The sequence below is a fragment of the Falco cherrug genome, chromosome 3 (genome assembly GCF_023634085.1).
Source record: "Falco cherrug isolate bFalChe1 chromosome 3, bFalChe1.pri, whole genome shotgun sequence".
NCBI classification, from domain to species: Eukaryota; Metazoa; Chordata; class Aves; order Falconiformes; family Falconidae; genus Falco; species Falco cherrug.
The window spans coordinates 114118763-114134350 of record NC_073699.1 but is presented as its reverse complement, the minus strand read 5'-3'; the positions used below and the strand labels follow the sequence as shown (position 1 = coordinate 114134350).

The 15588-nt window shown below is 46.4% G+C and overlaps 1 protein-coding gene across 2 annotated transcripts; it reads right to left on the bottom strand.

Annotated features, from left to right (window-relative positions):
* Positions 1-702: 702 nt before the first annotated feature.
* Positions 703-14494, bottom strand: LOC102055305 (solute carrier family 2, facilitated glucose transporter member 5). 2 transcript variants are annotated; one of them, XM_005437102.3, is made up of 12 exons: positions 11591-14494; positions 10028-10126; positions 9420-9580; positions 8781-8905; positions 6123-6275; positions 5914-6039; positions 5433-5617; positions 4913-5023; positions 4320-4421; positions 3836-3911; positions 2561-2688; positions 703-1854 (listed from the first exon to the last, which is right to left on the bottom strand). In XM_005437102.3, the coding sequence occupies exons 1-12, from the start codon at positions 11645-11647 to the stop codon at positions 1627-1629; spliced, it is 1551 nt and encodes a 516-aa protein (XP_005437159.1). In that variant the 5' UTR covers positions 11648-14494; the 3' UTR covers positions 703-1626. The 2 variants fall into 2 exon arrangements, with proteins under 2 accessions (XP_005437159.1, XP_027658079.1); XM_027802278.2 differs by lacking the exons at positions 10028-10126; positions 11591-14494 and having other exon boundaries at positions 8821-8905; positions 9420-9439.
* Between the last annotated feature and the right edge of the window lie 1094 nt (positions 14495-15588).

The window sequence follows — 15588 nt, the reverse complement described above, 5'->3', positions numbered from 1 at the left end:
ACCACGTAGGAAAGGGTATGTAAAGCCCTTGCAGGACACAGCGCAGCTCCTACAAAATCTTTGTGCTTTGATCAGTGTCAGGTCTTCTTTTCTGTAAATGGATGTAGAGACAGAGCACAGAAACAACTTCTTTTTCAACATGTACACATCAAAGTTTGAGGGCAGGTATAAAACTTATTTTCTAAGGTTAACTTAAATCATGTGAAGGACTATTTCCATCAACAATACTAAATCCATGCCAGGCTGTTCAACAATTCTGCTTTTTTTGAAACAGAGGGCAGTAGCTTCACATAAACAATCAATTAAATTGAATTTCCCTATGTTAAATTATTCCATAATTAACCCCTAAGCCCCTTAAACTAATAAATAAGAAATCCTCCATTTTTATCAGCATGCATTTTCTTCTGAGTGTAAGCACTAGTCCTTAGACTCAGAGCTTTTCCAAACCAATTTAGCCTTCAGGTGGCGTGGTGCCCTTAGGGGACACAACCAGAAACCAGTAGAAAGATGAGGCTCTAAACTATCTGAAGACTCTTCAAGCGGTTTCAAAAACCTGAGAGTTGAGTTTTTTCAAAAGCTAAATTTAAGCAATTCAATGTGAGAAGCTAAAGACAAGTTTGGACATACCCGTCAACACAGGCTCCAACCTGTAGCCCACTGCACAAGAATCAACCTGCGACGCAGCAGGTGGTTCTGGCCAAGTTCAGTACGATGTATCTCTGGGGGACAAATGAGCTTCAGCTGGCTCACGCGTACAGAGTAGGGATACGGGGGGGTTACTAAAGGATTAAGAGAGGGACTGTTGCTCTTTGGCAGCTGAAGAGTAAGCACTAGGGAGTGAACTGAACTAAAAAGCTCAAAGACCTGCGTGCCACTGGAACAAATGGGTATAACTGGTTGTGAGTAAGCATCAGCCAGATGGATGACTCCTAAACCTCAAGAATAAGGCTTTGGGAGGACTCATCAGCAACAGCTGAGGACTAGGTCTGACGTGAAGGAGAGAGGTGGGGGAGCAGGGTGGTGGTGAATTACAGTGATACACATTTCCAGTTCAGCTGTCCTTTGAAGCACAAGGAGGAAGGGCAAGGGCTGACAGGATAAATGCCATTATCAGCCCATCTAGCAAAGCACCTCAGAACAACTCACACTCTTCACCCCAGAGCACCAAAGGCCTGGCATCACCCGTGCTGGGCCCTCAAATATATGAATGATAGTTCCTGAGGAATGCAGCGCACTCCTTGCACACCACTGACCAAAACCCAGCCCAAGTGCTGGCTGGTGTCACCTGAGAGGTGTCAGTCAGGACATCAGGGACATACATCACCTTATGACATAGGTTACTTGATCAGAGGAGCTGAGCTGAGCGAGGACATTGCCCTTTCCTTGTGACAAACACCATGAATGGGTAATTTGCCTTGGCAGTGGCTATGCCGTGAAGCAGAACGGTTCTGCTAATTACTTACAGGGAGAACACTCTCAAGGCACAACGCTTATTTGGAAGCTCCTGTTGTGGGAAGTTTACAGAAGGTCTGAATTAAATCAGTATCAAACAATGAATCCGTGTATTTGTTCTCCTGCGGAACAGATCCTGAAAACTGTCTGGGCCAGGCCAAGCACCAGGCTGGGTCACAGCTCCTTGCTGGAGGTGATCTCTGCCTGCCTGTCTGGGACAGTGTTGAAGTCCTTAAGATCTTCTTTGACTTCCTGAATTTCCACCTTGTTCCTCCTGGCCATGATCCTGTTGATTTCCATGAAGGTTTTGTTCTTAGTCTCAGGAACAATAAAGAAGATGTAAACTACAGTGGCAAGGCAGATGGCACAGAAGATGAGAAAGCTGTAGGGTCCAAGTCCAGCCTAGGGCAAGGAAAGAAGACAGAGGAGGGATCAGGGGACTCCAGTTGTGTACACTTCATGATCTGGACACGCTGAGCCCTGCAATAGCTATAAAAAAAAAAAAAAAATAGCTGCCACAGGGATGTGCACATATTTTAAGTTGAATTACTAGGAGTTAGGGGTAGTTCTAGATTCTGTCTTCTCATACCACCACTATGGACTTATGGGAAACCACCATGGATTTACTGGAAAAGGAGTGTGAGGGTCTGTTACACAAAACAAATTAAACTCATCCAGCTCCCTTTGCCCAAGCCAAAATCAGCAGCTGTACTAGTTTATGGGTCACTGCTGCTGGGGATCAGTTTGAACTGGTGACCTAGAGATCAAAAGCTAAAATTGGCAGCCCTAGACACACACCCTGCTCCCATCCCCCGGTGGAAGATGGGGAATTTGCAGTCTTTTCCATGCTGCTGATTTCAGGATCAGACATTCACCTGGAAAAATAGTTGCTTTCTTTTAAAGCACGTGCAACAGACATGTAATAAAAGATGCCGATTAACATAATTTCTTTCCCTTAATATATAATGCTACATACAGGTGCTGGGTGGGAACCAACCCGGGTATTTACACCACTCAGGATTAAAACAGCACTCTAACAATGCAGGGATGAAGATATTATTTTTAAGCTCTTGCTTAAGTCTTGCCCTGTCATGTGACTGCCTCTTACCTCCATGTAGAGGAACACGAGCCCCACGGTGAAGTTGCATAGCCAGTGCACAGACCCACCCACCATGAATGCTGCAGGCCGGGATGACTGTAGGAACATCTCTGTGATCATCAGAAAGGGAATTGGACCTGGAAGGTAGTTGCATATTTAGCAATCCCAAAGGCAATTCCCCCACTGTGAATTCCTAGATTACACTGTTCATTTCCGTGGCGGGCAATGGTTTCTGAATTAACTAGTGTTTACAAACACCCAATAAATCAAATAAGGGATTAAGTAAAAAAAACCCCACAAACAAACAAGGCAATTCAATGACTTGCCTAAGCTCACACACAGCAATCAATCTCTCCTCTCCTATGGCTGCACCTTAGCCATGAACCCACCTCCAGCATAAATTGTAAAATTAAGAGCGATAAACACAAACTGTCTCTCTAGAGAGCACCGTATGAGCAGCAACTAAGCAAGTCATTGCTTCTTATAAAAAGAACAACAAAGAAACAGCCCGACACATGCAGGTGTTGGAAAAATGACTCGTGGAAGAAGCCCTCAGGCTTGTGCCCTGCACTGCTGCCCCACAGGAGGATTCAGCAGAAACAGAGCATATTCTTGTTAACGGGGTCAGGCCACTGGTCCAGCTGACCTGGTGTTCTCCCTCCAGCAATCTCCCTGCTGGAGGGGAGGGATTCATCTGGTGCTTGAATCTGCCTGATGGCATAAATGAAAAAGGAAAGGTTGTATGTAATTCCATCTGCCAGTGAAACCTCTCCGGGAGTTTCAAAACCACATTGCTGCATCCTGCAAGGGTCTGGCAGGGCTTTCCAAACTAAACAGACAACTCTACCATGCTGAGAAGCTAAGTCAGGACAAAGCCTTTCCAACATCCACATCTATCTGCACATCTCTCTTCTGCAATGCGATCCGCAGGGCCATGCGTATAATTTGAGTTGCTTCTATTTTGATGCCTAGAGATGCAAGCATGCAACATCCCTGCCCGGTTGGTAGGGCTCGCTCTCTCAACATAGTTTTGCTCCAGATCTTACTGGGGGAATCTCAGGCACAAGCACAGTTGTGCCTTTGCTTTTCCCCTTGAAAGCCAGATGCTCCCCTGCCTCATGGACACAGCCATCATGGGAACATGAAGAAGCCTAGCTGACAATAACCAAGAGAGAAATTTGATCTTCTTGGATTAGCTCCACAAAGCTTCTGACTTGAAACTGAACGCAATGCTTGGCTTTACCCAGCTCATCGGGGAGACTGTACCAGACTGTGCATACTCACTGGCTCCTATAGCGTGTCCGGTGATATAAACAATGACACACATGATGCTGAGGTAAGACATCCATGAGACAGCGGTCTGCAGAGAATTTAATCACAGGTTAGATGTGGTTCCTATCTGAACATCACTAACATTCAAGGCACTATTTGTAGTAAGATTGAAGGCATTCTAAAGCGATTGCCACTCTCCACTGCCTGATATGTCCATACTTGGCTAAGAAGATCACAGCCTGGGTATGATCCTTGCTTCCGAGAAATGGATGTAACAGGCGTTACAAACGTGACGTCCTGGAAGTAGTATTCAGACAAGCAGGATCATTGCTTTTCCTGGGTTCACTTTAGGTAGATACACAAGTACCTTTCGTACTGTTCTCCCTCACACACACACACACCACCTCCGGGTGTAGAAGCAACTTCAAAATACACCAATGGCCTGGCAAGTCCACAAATGCATGGGTAGGATCACCTGAGCCATTTAACTACACACCTGGAGAGCGAGGGCCAAAGTTAACATTGCGGAGGAGACACAGCACAATCCAAAGCCAGCAAGGAGAAGGATTCTCCTCCCCAGGAATTCCACGATGAAAACCTGAAAGACAGGAGAGGATGAGGATGAGAGACCAGACACTGCAGCACAGCTCTTATTCCAGCAAGATTTATGAAGGTTGTCTTTGTCTTTTAAGAAATCTGGTGAAATTTCCACCATCTGCTGATGGATTGTGGGCATGAAATCACCCAGGAACTGCAAAAAGCTGGACATGTCACTAACACTGAGAGACTAAGCAGACCATTCTTCAGTACCCAGTCCCAGCGAGAACTGCGTGGAAGCCCTGCATGTTAACGCTGGACGCCAAAATGAGGGTATAGCAGCCTGGAAACCAGAGACTGAAAGTTTCCAAGGCACGCGAGAAATCTGCATGATTAATCACTTTGGTCAACATAGCTGCCTTCAACCGAGGGACAGTGCAGGGCACCTACTGTGCAAAGCAGCTCACAGTCCATATAAATAACATAATCTAATGTAGTGACAGACAGGGGAGACTGGACAAACTAGAACTCACAGCCCTAATACAAACTTACAGCAAGTGAAGTCATGACAATGTTGATGGCGCCTATTAACACAGTGACATATTGAATGTTGTTGCTGTCCACGCCAGCCGACTGGAAGATTCTGTCTGCGTAGTAGAAGATCTGCAGCAAAACCACAGCTGTGTTTGTATGTGGCCAAAAGCAGAACATGGGAATCCCATTTTGGCTGCTTTTACATCCTGGAATGAGTGCATTGAAGCCTGAGAACTGAATTCTTTAACTTCTGGAGATATCGCTGTTTGGACCCAGGCAGAAGCACCTTGCTCTAAGAATATCCAAACTGTCCTTAACAGGACAGCTTGACTGTATCTATTACATGCGTGTACTTGATTTGGTACTGGCCAGGGTCAACCCACCACAACATGATGCAGAACCAGTGTCCCTGATGAAGGGCTACTCCTGTGCCCTAGGTTCTAGCTCCTGTATCAGCACTGACTCACATCATCCACTCTGAAGTCCCATCCCTTTATTACTCACCCCTCTGGCTTTTCCCACATGCCTTCCCACTCACCGCATTAACCCCAGAGAGCTGCTGGCCCATCATCATTACAATAATAGAGATGAGCTGCCATCGCAAGCCTCTGAAGGTGCACAGGCTGAGCACAGAGAAATGTCCTTCCTTTTCTGACTGGTCTTCTTGGCGCATTTCTTCTATCTCATCATCCACATCATCGCAGCCTCTCAGCTTCTGCAGAACTAGTTGGGAGGGGAAGGCGAGTTATAGACCCCAGAGAGCAGGCCTACAGTGAGTTCTCCTGCTTCTCATCAAGACAGAACAGTATGAAAACTATGGGCAGCAGTGCTTCCATGGTGGGAAGTCAGGGATTCACACATGCAGAGAAAGGAGCAACACTGCAAGAATTCCATCTACTAGCAACGCGTCAATGAAGAATTTCACACTCTCTTGCTTCACTGTTGGTTGCTGTCAGTCATGTCCCACAGTCAGATCTATCCCATTCCACCTTCCTTTTCATTAAAGGATGACACCATACCTTGTCGCGCTTGCTTTTCAGTCCTCTCTTGTATCAGCAGATACCTGGGACTCTCAGGGAGAAAGGGCAATATAAAGAGCTGAATTGCCGATGGAATCCCAGTAAGCCCCAGCAGTACATGCCAGCCTGCAACAAGTGAGACAAGATGACAACCGTGAGAAATATTTCCCTTATGGAGCCCACAGAAAAGTCCTGAGCCAGGGCTTTACCTTTAGCATTCCCAAGGATGCTTCTGAGACCAAGGATCTGAGCTACAAGGATCCCAAGGGTGATGAAGAGCTGGGGTACTATTCCAATAGCACCTCTCAGATTTTTGGGGGAGATTTCTCCAAGGAACATGGGAACGACGTTGGAAGCCAGACCTAGCAGAGAATAATATTAGACATTCAGCTGCCTGACATCAGCACATCTTCAGTAAGACACCTTTTTCCCATGTGAGCCTAAAGTGATCCCTGCTGGTACGTATGGAAACCTCACACTGAAGCCCTTCTACTCCAGCTGAAGATTTAATGTCATCTTCTGGCCAGTGAATAAGCCGTGTATATTTTCCTCACTTTTCAGTGGAAGACAGGACAAAAAACGGCATTGGTTTGCTCAGTACATGGAGAAGTACAAAAATCTTACCACTGCATCTGGTGCCCTCAGAAACTGGCCTTGAGAGCACAACCTGCCTACCTTCTGGTGCTTTGAGGGTCTAGTTTATCAACTGCTCAGCAGCAAAGCACTTCTGGAGTCCAAGAAGGCTAGCAGTAGCCTGTCTTGCCTACAGAGCTGGCAGATGTTCTGGGGGCTCTCAGTATTTACCTTCCTAAAAGTAGCTTTCTCCAGCAGGGTCTGCCAAGTACTTCAGCACAATACAGGCAAATTAAAACTGTGTGCTACTCCAGGTTTGGGAATAAACTCAAAGTGTAAGGGAGGAATTCCTACTTCCCCTAAAACAAGAAAAGAAATCAGTATCCAAACAAGCTGATGTGAGGGTGGAAGGATGTGACTTCTTGCTGGCTTTTAAAAATTCACTACTTAAACTGCTCAGTAACACTTTGCAGAGAGCTTTGCTGGTTTGAGATCTCTTACAGGTAGCATGCCGGAATAGGTAATTTCTACTCTAAAAGGACACCAACACAGCTTATTTTCAGGAACATTGCATCATTACCCACAGTAACCCTAGCAAGCTGCCAGCTCCCATGCTCCTGCTGTAAATCCTGGCATGCAAAACCCAAACTCCTGGAGTCAAATAACCATGCAAGACTCTTATCTGACATTTCTAAGGTTCCTAGCCTCCAGGAGCTTGGAGTTACAAAGGTGATCAAGCTGTTAGCTGAAAACCAGAAGGCATGGAAACAAATATTAAAGCAATTAGAAAGCGTTGTAAAATAAACTCATGAGTAGTAGTGTTTTAAGCTCACACTATAACCAACCTTTTAATTGCCCAGATTAAAACATGCTAGCAGTGACTCCTTGACTACTGCATTCAAGTAACAGTGGCTTTCTAACTGTTGACACCTATGGCCTGTCACAGAGGGGCCCTGTGGACAGCAGGGCTGCCAACAGTGCTACCAGCACCAGAGCTGCCCTTCTACCGGGCACAGCGACACTGGGGTCCCACCAGAGCCTGAAGCAGCCCGCTTGGTTCAGCAGCTTCCCGCCCCAGCCGCAATGCTCACAGCCCAAGGGAGGCCAGGCTGGGAAGGGCAAGTCAGGACAGCCAGTCCAGATTCCTTTGTCAGTTACAAGTAACTGGAAAGAGGGATCACACTTTACAGGTGCCTTAGTATTTATTCAGGGATCCAACGCTAAGAGCTGCCAGCATAGGAGAGTCGAAAGCCAAAACAAAACCATCAGACGAGGTGAGTCTCCTGCCTTAGCTCGCCAATTGCAATTGCTGCATGTTACAGATCAAGTTGTTTTCCTACGTCAGTTTCTTGTTTTCTCATTTTATCTTTACAGGATACCCCAGCTCACTAATAAACCATAGAGCATGTCGGTCTCACCAACCCAAAGCCAATTAATGGAGCCTAAATGCTGTCAGGACCCTTACCAACCTGGCTCCGCGCATGCCGAGTACAGCACAGCAGGGGCTACCCTGCCAGTTGGGGCTCCTGTTTGTTCCATATTTCTGTAGCTCTAATACTTACACCAGCACCTCACACACACCACTGCCCTTCTCCTTGGCTTCCTACTATCTTTGCAGTAAATCCAACGGGGGAAAAAAACCCCACAACTCAAAGTAAAAAAAAAACCAAACCAAACAAACCCCAAGCTAGGCTATCTGCTTTAAGCAGCTTCCAGTACCTAAAGGGGGCTACAAGAAAGCTGGAAAGAGACTTTTTCCAAGGGCATGTAGTTATAGGACAAGGGGTGGTGGCTTTAAACTGAAAGAGAGTAGATTCCGTGAGGGTGGTGAGGCACTGGCACAGGTTGCCCAGCGAAGCTGGTGATGCCCCATCCCTGGAAGTGTTCAAGGCCAGGCTGGACGGGGCTTGGGGCAACCTGGTCAGGTGGAAGGTGTCCCTGCCCGTGGCAGGGGATTGGAACTAGATGGTCTTTAAGGTCCCTTCGATTCCAAACCATTCTATGATTCTGTGATACCTGGGAAAACAGATTACCATAATCAGGTTTCCTGGCTGTTGGAGCTCTTGAATTCCAGCCTCACTGCCATTGTTTACTAGAGATCTTTAGTACTTTTGCAACATGCACATTTTAGCCAACATCTGCATAACAATGCTGTACAGCAAATGCCAAAGTACAGCATTGTTATGCAGATGTTGGCTAAAATGTGCTACCTGTGAAATCATCTGTTGTGAGAATAAAAAAACCTTTACATAACCAAGAATATATTTATTGCTCTACCTTTACCATACACTTACCAGCAAATATTCCCAGGATAACACGTGAAAAGATGATTACCTCAAAGGCTTTTGCTAGCTCTGAGGTTCCCATAAGGATTGCAGCAGTGATGGAGAAGATGTTATTTATCAGCAAAGTGCCCTTTCTGCAAAGTAATAGAAAAGGAGACAGATTCAGTTTATTTCTTTCAAAGGCCCCAACAGCAGATAGATCCCCCCCTGTGTTATACTGTCCAAAACTCAAATGAATCCCCGTTCCAAAGAGTAATCAAAGAGAAAATGGCAACTGCACCATTATTTCTTGCAGGGAATGAAGGCTTCAAGAAAGAACTGAGGTTTCTCAGGAAATCTGAGCAGCAGGAGCTGGGCCTGACCTAAGATCCTAGCCCAGGACTTTCATCACTGCTCTCTGCGTGGCTCAGTGCCCAGCATACAGCCTGGCCTTGACTGTGTTGAAACCATATAAATTCCTCTACACGTGGGAGACACCACATATTGCTGAGTACAGCAACTAATCACCAGCCTATCTGCCTTACAGCCAAGGTGTGTGAGACAGGCACGCTCCTAATGGGCTTGGCAAGCTTGAGTGACTGGTAAGGCAAGTCTTATCTGAACCCAGAAAACTGTTGTCAAAGGACTTTAAGCACCACTGTCACATACCGCCCACAGCTGTTGACCAGAGGCCACACCAAGAGGGACCCAAAGAAGCCACCCAGAGGGTACATGGACACAGTAAGAGACCAGAGCAGCATCTGGAAACCACTGTCCATAGGCACTCCACTCCTGTTGAAGTAGGTTTGGTTGTAAAAGTCTTGCATGTACTGAAATGCAATACAGAGCATGTTTAGCACAGTAAGTACAAGCCACTTAACAGCAAATGCCATAAAGCTTGAAACAAATGTCTTGATAAAAAGCAGAATGGCTGAGTTGGAATATGAATGCAATAGAGGGATGGAGCAGCCTGGACTAAATAACTGTTACTACAAGTTATCCTGCCTTATAGGATTTGCCTGGTTTCCAGAAGGGAAGGCATTTCTCATGCCCCACTTCTGCCAGGCACAAGTCCAAACAGCAGTGTCATACGCCTTAGCAGCACCTTTCCCTTTCCTGGGGAAGCACTTCTCACCAGGTGCCCAGTGACTCAAAGCACAGAGAAGTACGAGCATCTGCCCACTCACCCCCCTCCCCGTAACCCACTGTTACGCCTCTACCTTGGTTTGTCTGTAAACCTGCTCCTAAGTCACGGTCCGCTCTGCAGTCCAACCTACCGGGGCCGGAGAATTGATAACAGACACATTGTAGCCGTACTGGAAAGAAGATCCTAATGCAGAAATCAGCACTACCAGTGCAAGCCAAAGCGTTATTTTCTGCAGAGAGTAAAGAAAGCACACAAACAACACCTTAGAAGCAGGTTTGGCTTTTAGGCTTAAGTGCCATTCAGTAAAAATAATTACCCTAACACTTGCCTTCTGTGTTTTTCACTTCATGTTACTGTATAAAGCAAGCCAAATAGTTTGTTTTCATTATAACTCATTCTGCTCTGCTTGATTTGCACATGGTCATTACAGTAATCCTATTCTTTCCTGGTATTGACAGATCATTTGGATGATGAATAATTTTTAAGTTATCATTCTTAAAATAACACCCTGCAGGGAAAGTAGTTATATGCAATTATCTGTTTTCCAACACATGAACTGGTTAGTGAAAAAACACAGGATACTGGCACAGGAAAGCTTTAGAAAGAAGAGATTTTTCATGAAGGGGCAAAATCCCTTTCCTGTTCATTTGTGCTGCTTTCACAGGCTGGTTTGGTCTGCCTCCCACATTTCAGGATCAGGCTGTTTATGGATCTAATCTGGTTGCCATCAAAGCCAATTAGAACCTACCCAAGTAGCTCTGTGAGGGCATGGTTGCGTGGCAGAAGAGCAGCAGTTCACAGTTAAACAGAAGGGTGAAACTGCTGTCTGGAGTAGGATCAAACACCACCCAAGTTTGTGGGCACACAGTCCTCAGCGTTACTACTAACTTGCTTTTTGCAACAGTTTAGTTGCTATTCAGTCCTCAGGCTGGCCCCGCTGTGATGACTGAGGTTTTATTCCCGACACTCAATTCAGGTTCCACATGAAGGATCCACCATCTCCCTCACTGAGCATTTGTCCAAAAAGCTGTGGGTATTCCTTATATTCCTCAGAGGCTCTAGCCCCAGCTCCAGAGATCTGCAGTTAAAGGCACTGCAGGAGATCAAAATCCAAGTTGATCTCAGAGCAAGGATCAGGAGGAAGCTGAGGCTTCCAGCTACATTTTCTGGGAGTAGACTGTTGACATTCTTGCATTGGTGATGAAAAGCACGCTGTCTTGCTCTCATTAAACAAGTCCCAGGAGCTCAAAAGAGGCACTGGTGTTAATTATTCACTTTCAGCACTTTCAGGAAAACCTCTGGCATACATGAGCATTGCATTGTGCAACATTCCACAAAAATGCTGCTGTGAAAGGCAGTCCCCATCCAGCAGCATCTGCAGTCTAAACCTGATTAGAAAGTAGGAAAGAAGACTGGCATACGGAAGGGGTGAGTCACACAGAATTTACATGCTATGTCAACTGCACACAGAGAAATCCGTGAGACTCTGTGCAAGACTGCGCCACAGAGAGACATAAGTTGGGTTCAAGAACATACACGTCTCTGCTCTCCCTGTGGAATCAGTTGTCGATCTGGTAGCCCAAAAGATCTTGGTCTTCTCCTCCCTCTACAAGTACCTGCAGATCTCAAAGAGCCTGCTCCGTATCTCTGTGGGAGGCTCAAGTGGGAAGTATAAAGGCCGGTACATACTTACCTGCTTTGAGCCTCCATCGTAGTCAGAGCTCTCCTGCTTCCCTCCTTTCAACTTCATTTCAGGGTTTGATTTGCAGATGCAGAGTACAGGCTTTTATAGCCGAAACAGACAACACAGGGGATGGAAACGCCCTACATGGAAAATCCTCCTCTGTGACTTTTCAGAAAATACCCAGTCAATGACAAGCTCTGTCAGCTGAGGCTGTCGCCGCCCGATCGTCCCCTTACTCCGCGCAACTCCCTTGCGTCCTCTCTTTTTCTTCCTCGTTCAAGTCTGTCGCAGCCAGGTCAGACGTTCTTTTGCCAGACCCGGACTCAAAGCAGAGGTGCTGCCTAGCTACAGGGGAAACAGGCTCGCCAGTCCAACTAGAAGGGGCAGACTTATCGCAAAAACTGATAAACGAGCTGTTCTCACCCAGCTATAGGTATGTGGAGAGGAGCGGTATGTCGCGGTAGAGCCACCGCTCCGACTCCTTACACTGCAGCCCGCAGGCAGCTGTGGATGCGCAGCTGGAGAGGCTGCCTGGCAACGCCGTGTCCCAGGGAACAAGGGCATTATGTGGGAGACAAGGGCATTATGTGGGAGCAGCCTTGGCAACGGGAGGTGTTTGCAGTGGGCCAAAGGTAACACTGGGCTGTATTAACCCTCCTGCAGCCACAAACCCTGCCCTTGGGCCGAAACACTGCTCGCTGTCCTAGCACAGACTAGCTTGCTTGGGGCACTTTTGAAGCTCACAAAGAACAGGTTCATCCTCTCAGATCTGCATTTTTGATAGCGCACAGAACCCCCCGGCTTTCCACCAAAGCACGTTAGTTCCTTTCCACCTACAGGCAAGGTGTACCACGTGTTACTGGCTTGGTATTAACCTCCTACACTATGAGACTACTTTGAACAGTACAGGACTCGGTCAATAGTCAGCTACAATTTTCAGAGTTCGCCTGAAGACATTAACTCAGCTCTGTATCTTCTGTCCTCTGCACTTGTCCACCACAAGGTAGTTGTTCCCTTGCATGTACGCAGGGAACTATTTATTTACACTCAGCCCAATTGTCTGTGCTCAAAGCTGGATCCTATGAAACCTCTGTTTCTTTGGCAAAAATAATTACGTGGGGAGGCTTCGTTTCCAGGACAATAAATCTACTGGAGAACTGTTAGTGGTGAGCTACAGAAAAGTGATAGATTAGGAGCTGGCAGTCAGCCACACTGCAGTATGCCTATTACAGTGCGGTATGGAGACTTACTAGGAGACATCCCACAGCATATGCCCAAAAGAGTGACATTAGCAGCCTCTTCATCTGCATTTTGGGAAGGAATTGCATGTTCAGTCAAGGCTAATTCAGTATCATGCGCCGTCCTGAGCTACAACTGAAGCCTCAAGGTGAAACAATAATTTAAATTATTTGCCTGCAAGGAAGTCATATACACATACTGCTTTATCAGCTGCATAAATGGCTTCCAGCCAATTAAGCAAGAGGTAGATGTGACAGTCTGATCCCCTAGCAATAGCAAAGGGGGTTGCTGGATAAATAAGCACACTTTAGCAGACATGAGGCTCTGGAACTAAGTAGTAACCAAGACCCTCTTTTCGCAGCACAAAGGCAATGCTAGGTAGCACCCTGCTAACCTTCTTCCTTTCCCATTGCTGCCCTCTAAGACCATCTCAGAAGAGCCTCAGCCACACAGATGCACCCCCAGTGTAAAAACAAAAGAGCAGACAGATGCGTAAACTTACCGTACACCATCTGATACGCTGGTCTGGGAACCATGTGGCCCCTCCTGTATTGGCAGGGTTGTGTGACCTAGAAGATGTTTCAGAAAGCACTGGAATGCTTGGATATTAAATCTCCATCTGCACTTTGTTCCGCAGAAGCACCTGACTGTCAAAATACCCACACTGCCCTCCTGGACCTTAGTGGGTTCGTTTTTCTATCCAGAACAGACATACCAAGTGTGCCAGCCAGGACCTGCCTTTTGTCAGCTCATGCCACTCTGCCTTGATTTCTGCGGTTCCCTATAGGATTGCAGACTACTGCACAACAGACATTCACAGGGCTTCTGAGGAGCAGGAGTTAAATTGTATTAATCAACCATAAGCCTTACAAACATTAAATTTGTCAGCATTAGAGTACTCTGATGTCATCCCTGTAACTGTTCTTCACAATGAGAAGATAGTGGCACAACCAGAAATTAATTTTCTAAGACGCCACTCTGCTTTAGCAACAAGATTTAAACTTTTCTTGCAAACAGATAGTTTGTTAAACACACAACTTCTATGTTTCAAGTAAAACCAACATTGCCCAATGTCCCTGTAGTACAGAACCTTAGTTCACTCCTACAGCCAGGGATCATCTTGCACAATGAGACTCAAGTCTTGGGAAGATGACAAGAAGGGAAAAAAGGAGAAGAGGATTTTGCAATGGCCAAATCAGTATCAACAGTGCTAACAGCATGTACAGGTGAGGGGTGAACTCACCAAGTTCTGACCAACTCCTGCCTGAGGAAAGAGCTGGGCAAGCACCCTCCAGCCATTACAGCCCCTTACTCTTTGTTCCCCTCAGTGCAGAGCTGCATCCCACTCCCACCTCCATCACACAGCCCACTCTCCTCCGCTCAACATTTACACCGCAGGCTTGTACTTTTCACCCAGTCAGTCTTAAAACTTCCAGCCACCACAACTTCTTCTCATCCTTCCAGCTCTTGTTATTTAACAAGCTCTGCTCTTTGCAGACCTAGCTTTCTCACTTCCTCTCCCCAGGCTCCACTCCCATAGGCCATAATAGGCAGCCAGCACCCTCCCCACACATACAGCTCTTTCTGTCTTTATATACTTAAAACCTCTCCATGAGCTTCAAAGACTCCCAAGAGTTACTGGAAACCAGCACACAGCTCAGCTCCCTCCCCTTTGTTCTGACAGCAACCCCTAGTCCATGTGTTGGAGCACACTGAGTATAGGAGCTCCAACTGGTGAAGACATGCTTAGGGATGGCAATATTTAGGATAGAGCAACTGCAAGACAACCCTTGCTGTTTGCAAACACTTTTCTTAAATACTTGTCATGCAGTCAGAAGGAAGAGTGTTGCAAAGCACACATTGCAAGGGCCCCTGACAGAGCAGCCAAAATACTGCAAGGAGCCTTCAATCACTTGTAACATGGCAGAACAAGCCAGCTTCCCTCTGCTTGCTGTCTACAGCATCTGGACTCCTTTCCTCGCCTACCCAGATCAACCAGTTCAATGTGAGGCACAGTTATAAACCTCAGAAAAGCAGATATTCCTGGCTGGGAAGCACTGTGCAACTCTAGCAACAGACACTGTCGCTTCATCAGCTGTGAATACAGCCGCGGTCCAGCACCGGTTATTACACAGGGCATCTTGGCTGCTTCCAGCCCTGTGAGGCAGCCAAGAAAGTTTGAATCTCTTCCGAGAAAAGTTCGTTCACAGGTAGAAATCACATAGCAACTTAAAGCAATACTCAACTGTCAACCTGCCCATACCTCAGGTTTTTTCCCCCATAATGACTTGAATTTTCTGTATTTGGGCAAGCCCTGGGATGGCACCAGCTCACCCCAACATTAGCTCCAACATGCAGCCTGGCCTCATCTGGAGAAAGTACAATTTGTCATCGCATGAATACATAGCGTCTATAACCTCACACAGCGGAAAGCCCCAGTCCTTAAGGTCAAGTGAGCCTAAGGGAAGCAAGATCCACACACTCACCTCTCAGAAGTCTTCACAGTTCATAGCAACCAGCCAGTAAGAATGAACTATGACAATGCACACTGGTGAACAGGTTGCTCAAACTGATGAAAGGTTTGCATTTCTGTACATATAAAACAGATAGGAAGAGGAACATATCTACAAATAGGTACAAAATATTTGTCTTCCTGTACATGCCTTAGTTTTTACAGTAGACACAAAAGAAACCTGAAGGAAGATCATGCAACAGTTTCTCATCCAGATACTCCAAGGTGCTGAGACCCATCACAACATGCTTAAACA

Coding starts and splice junctions, on each gene's coding strand:
- LOC102055305 (XM_005437102.3), bottom strand. CDS start 11,647: ATGAAGTTGAAAGGAGGGAAGCAGGAGAGCTCTGACTACGATGGAGGC. Junction 10,127..11,590: donor ACGATGGAGGCTCAAAGCAG/GTAAGTATGTAC, acceptor TACTCTCTGCAG/AAAATAACGCTTTGGCTTGC. Junction 6,276..8,780: donor TATCCTGGGAATATTTGCTG/GTAAGTGTATGG, acceptor ATTCTCTGCTAG/GTCTGGCTTCCAACGTCGTT.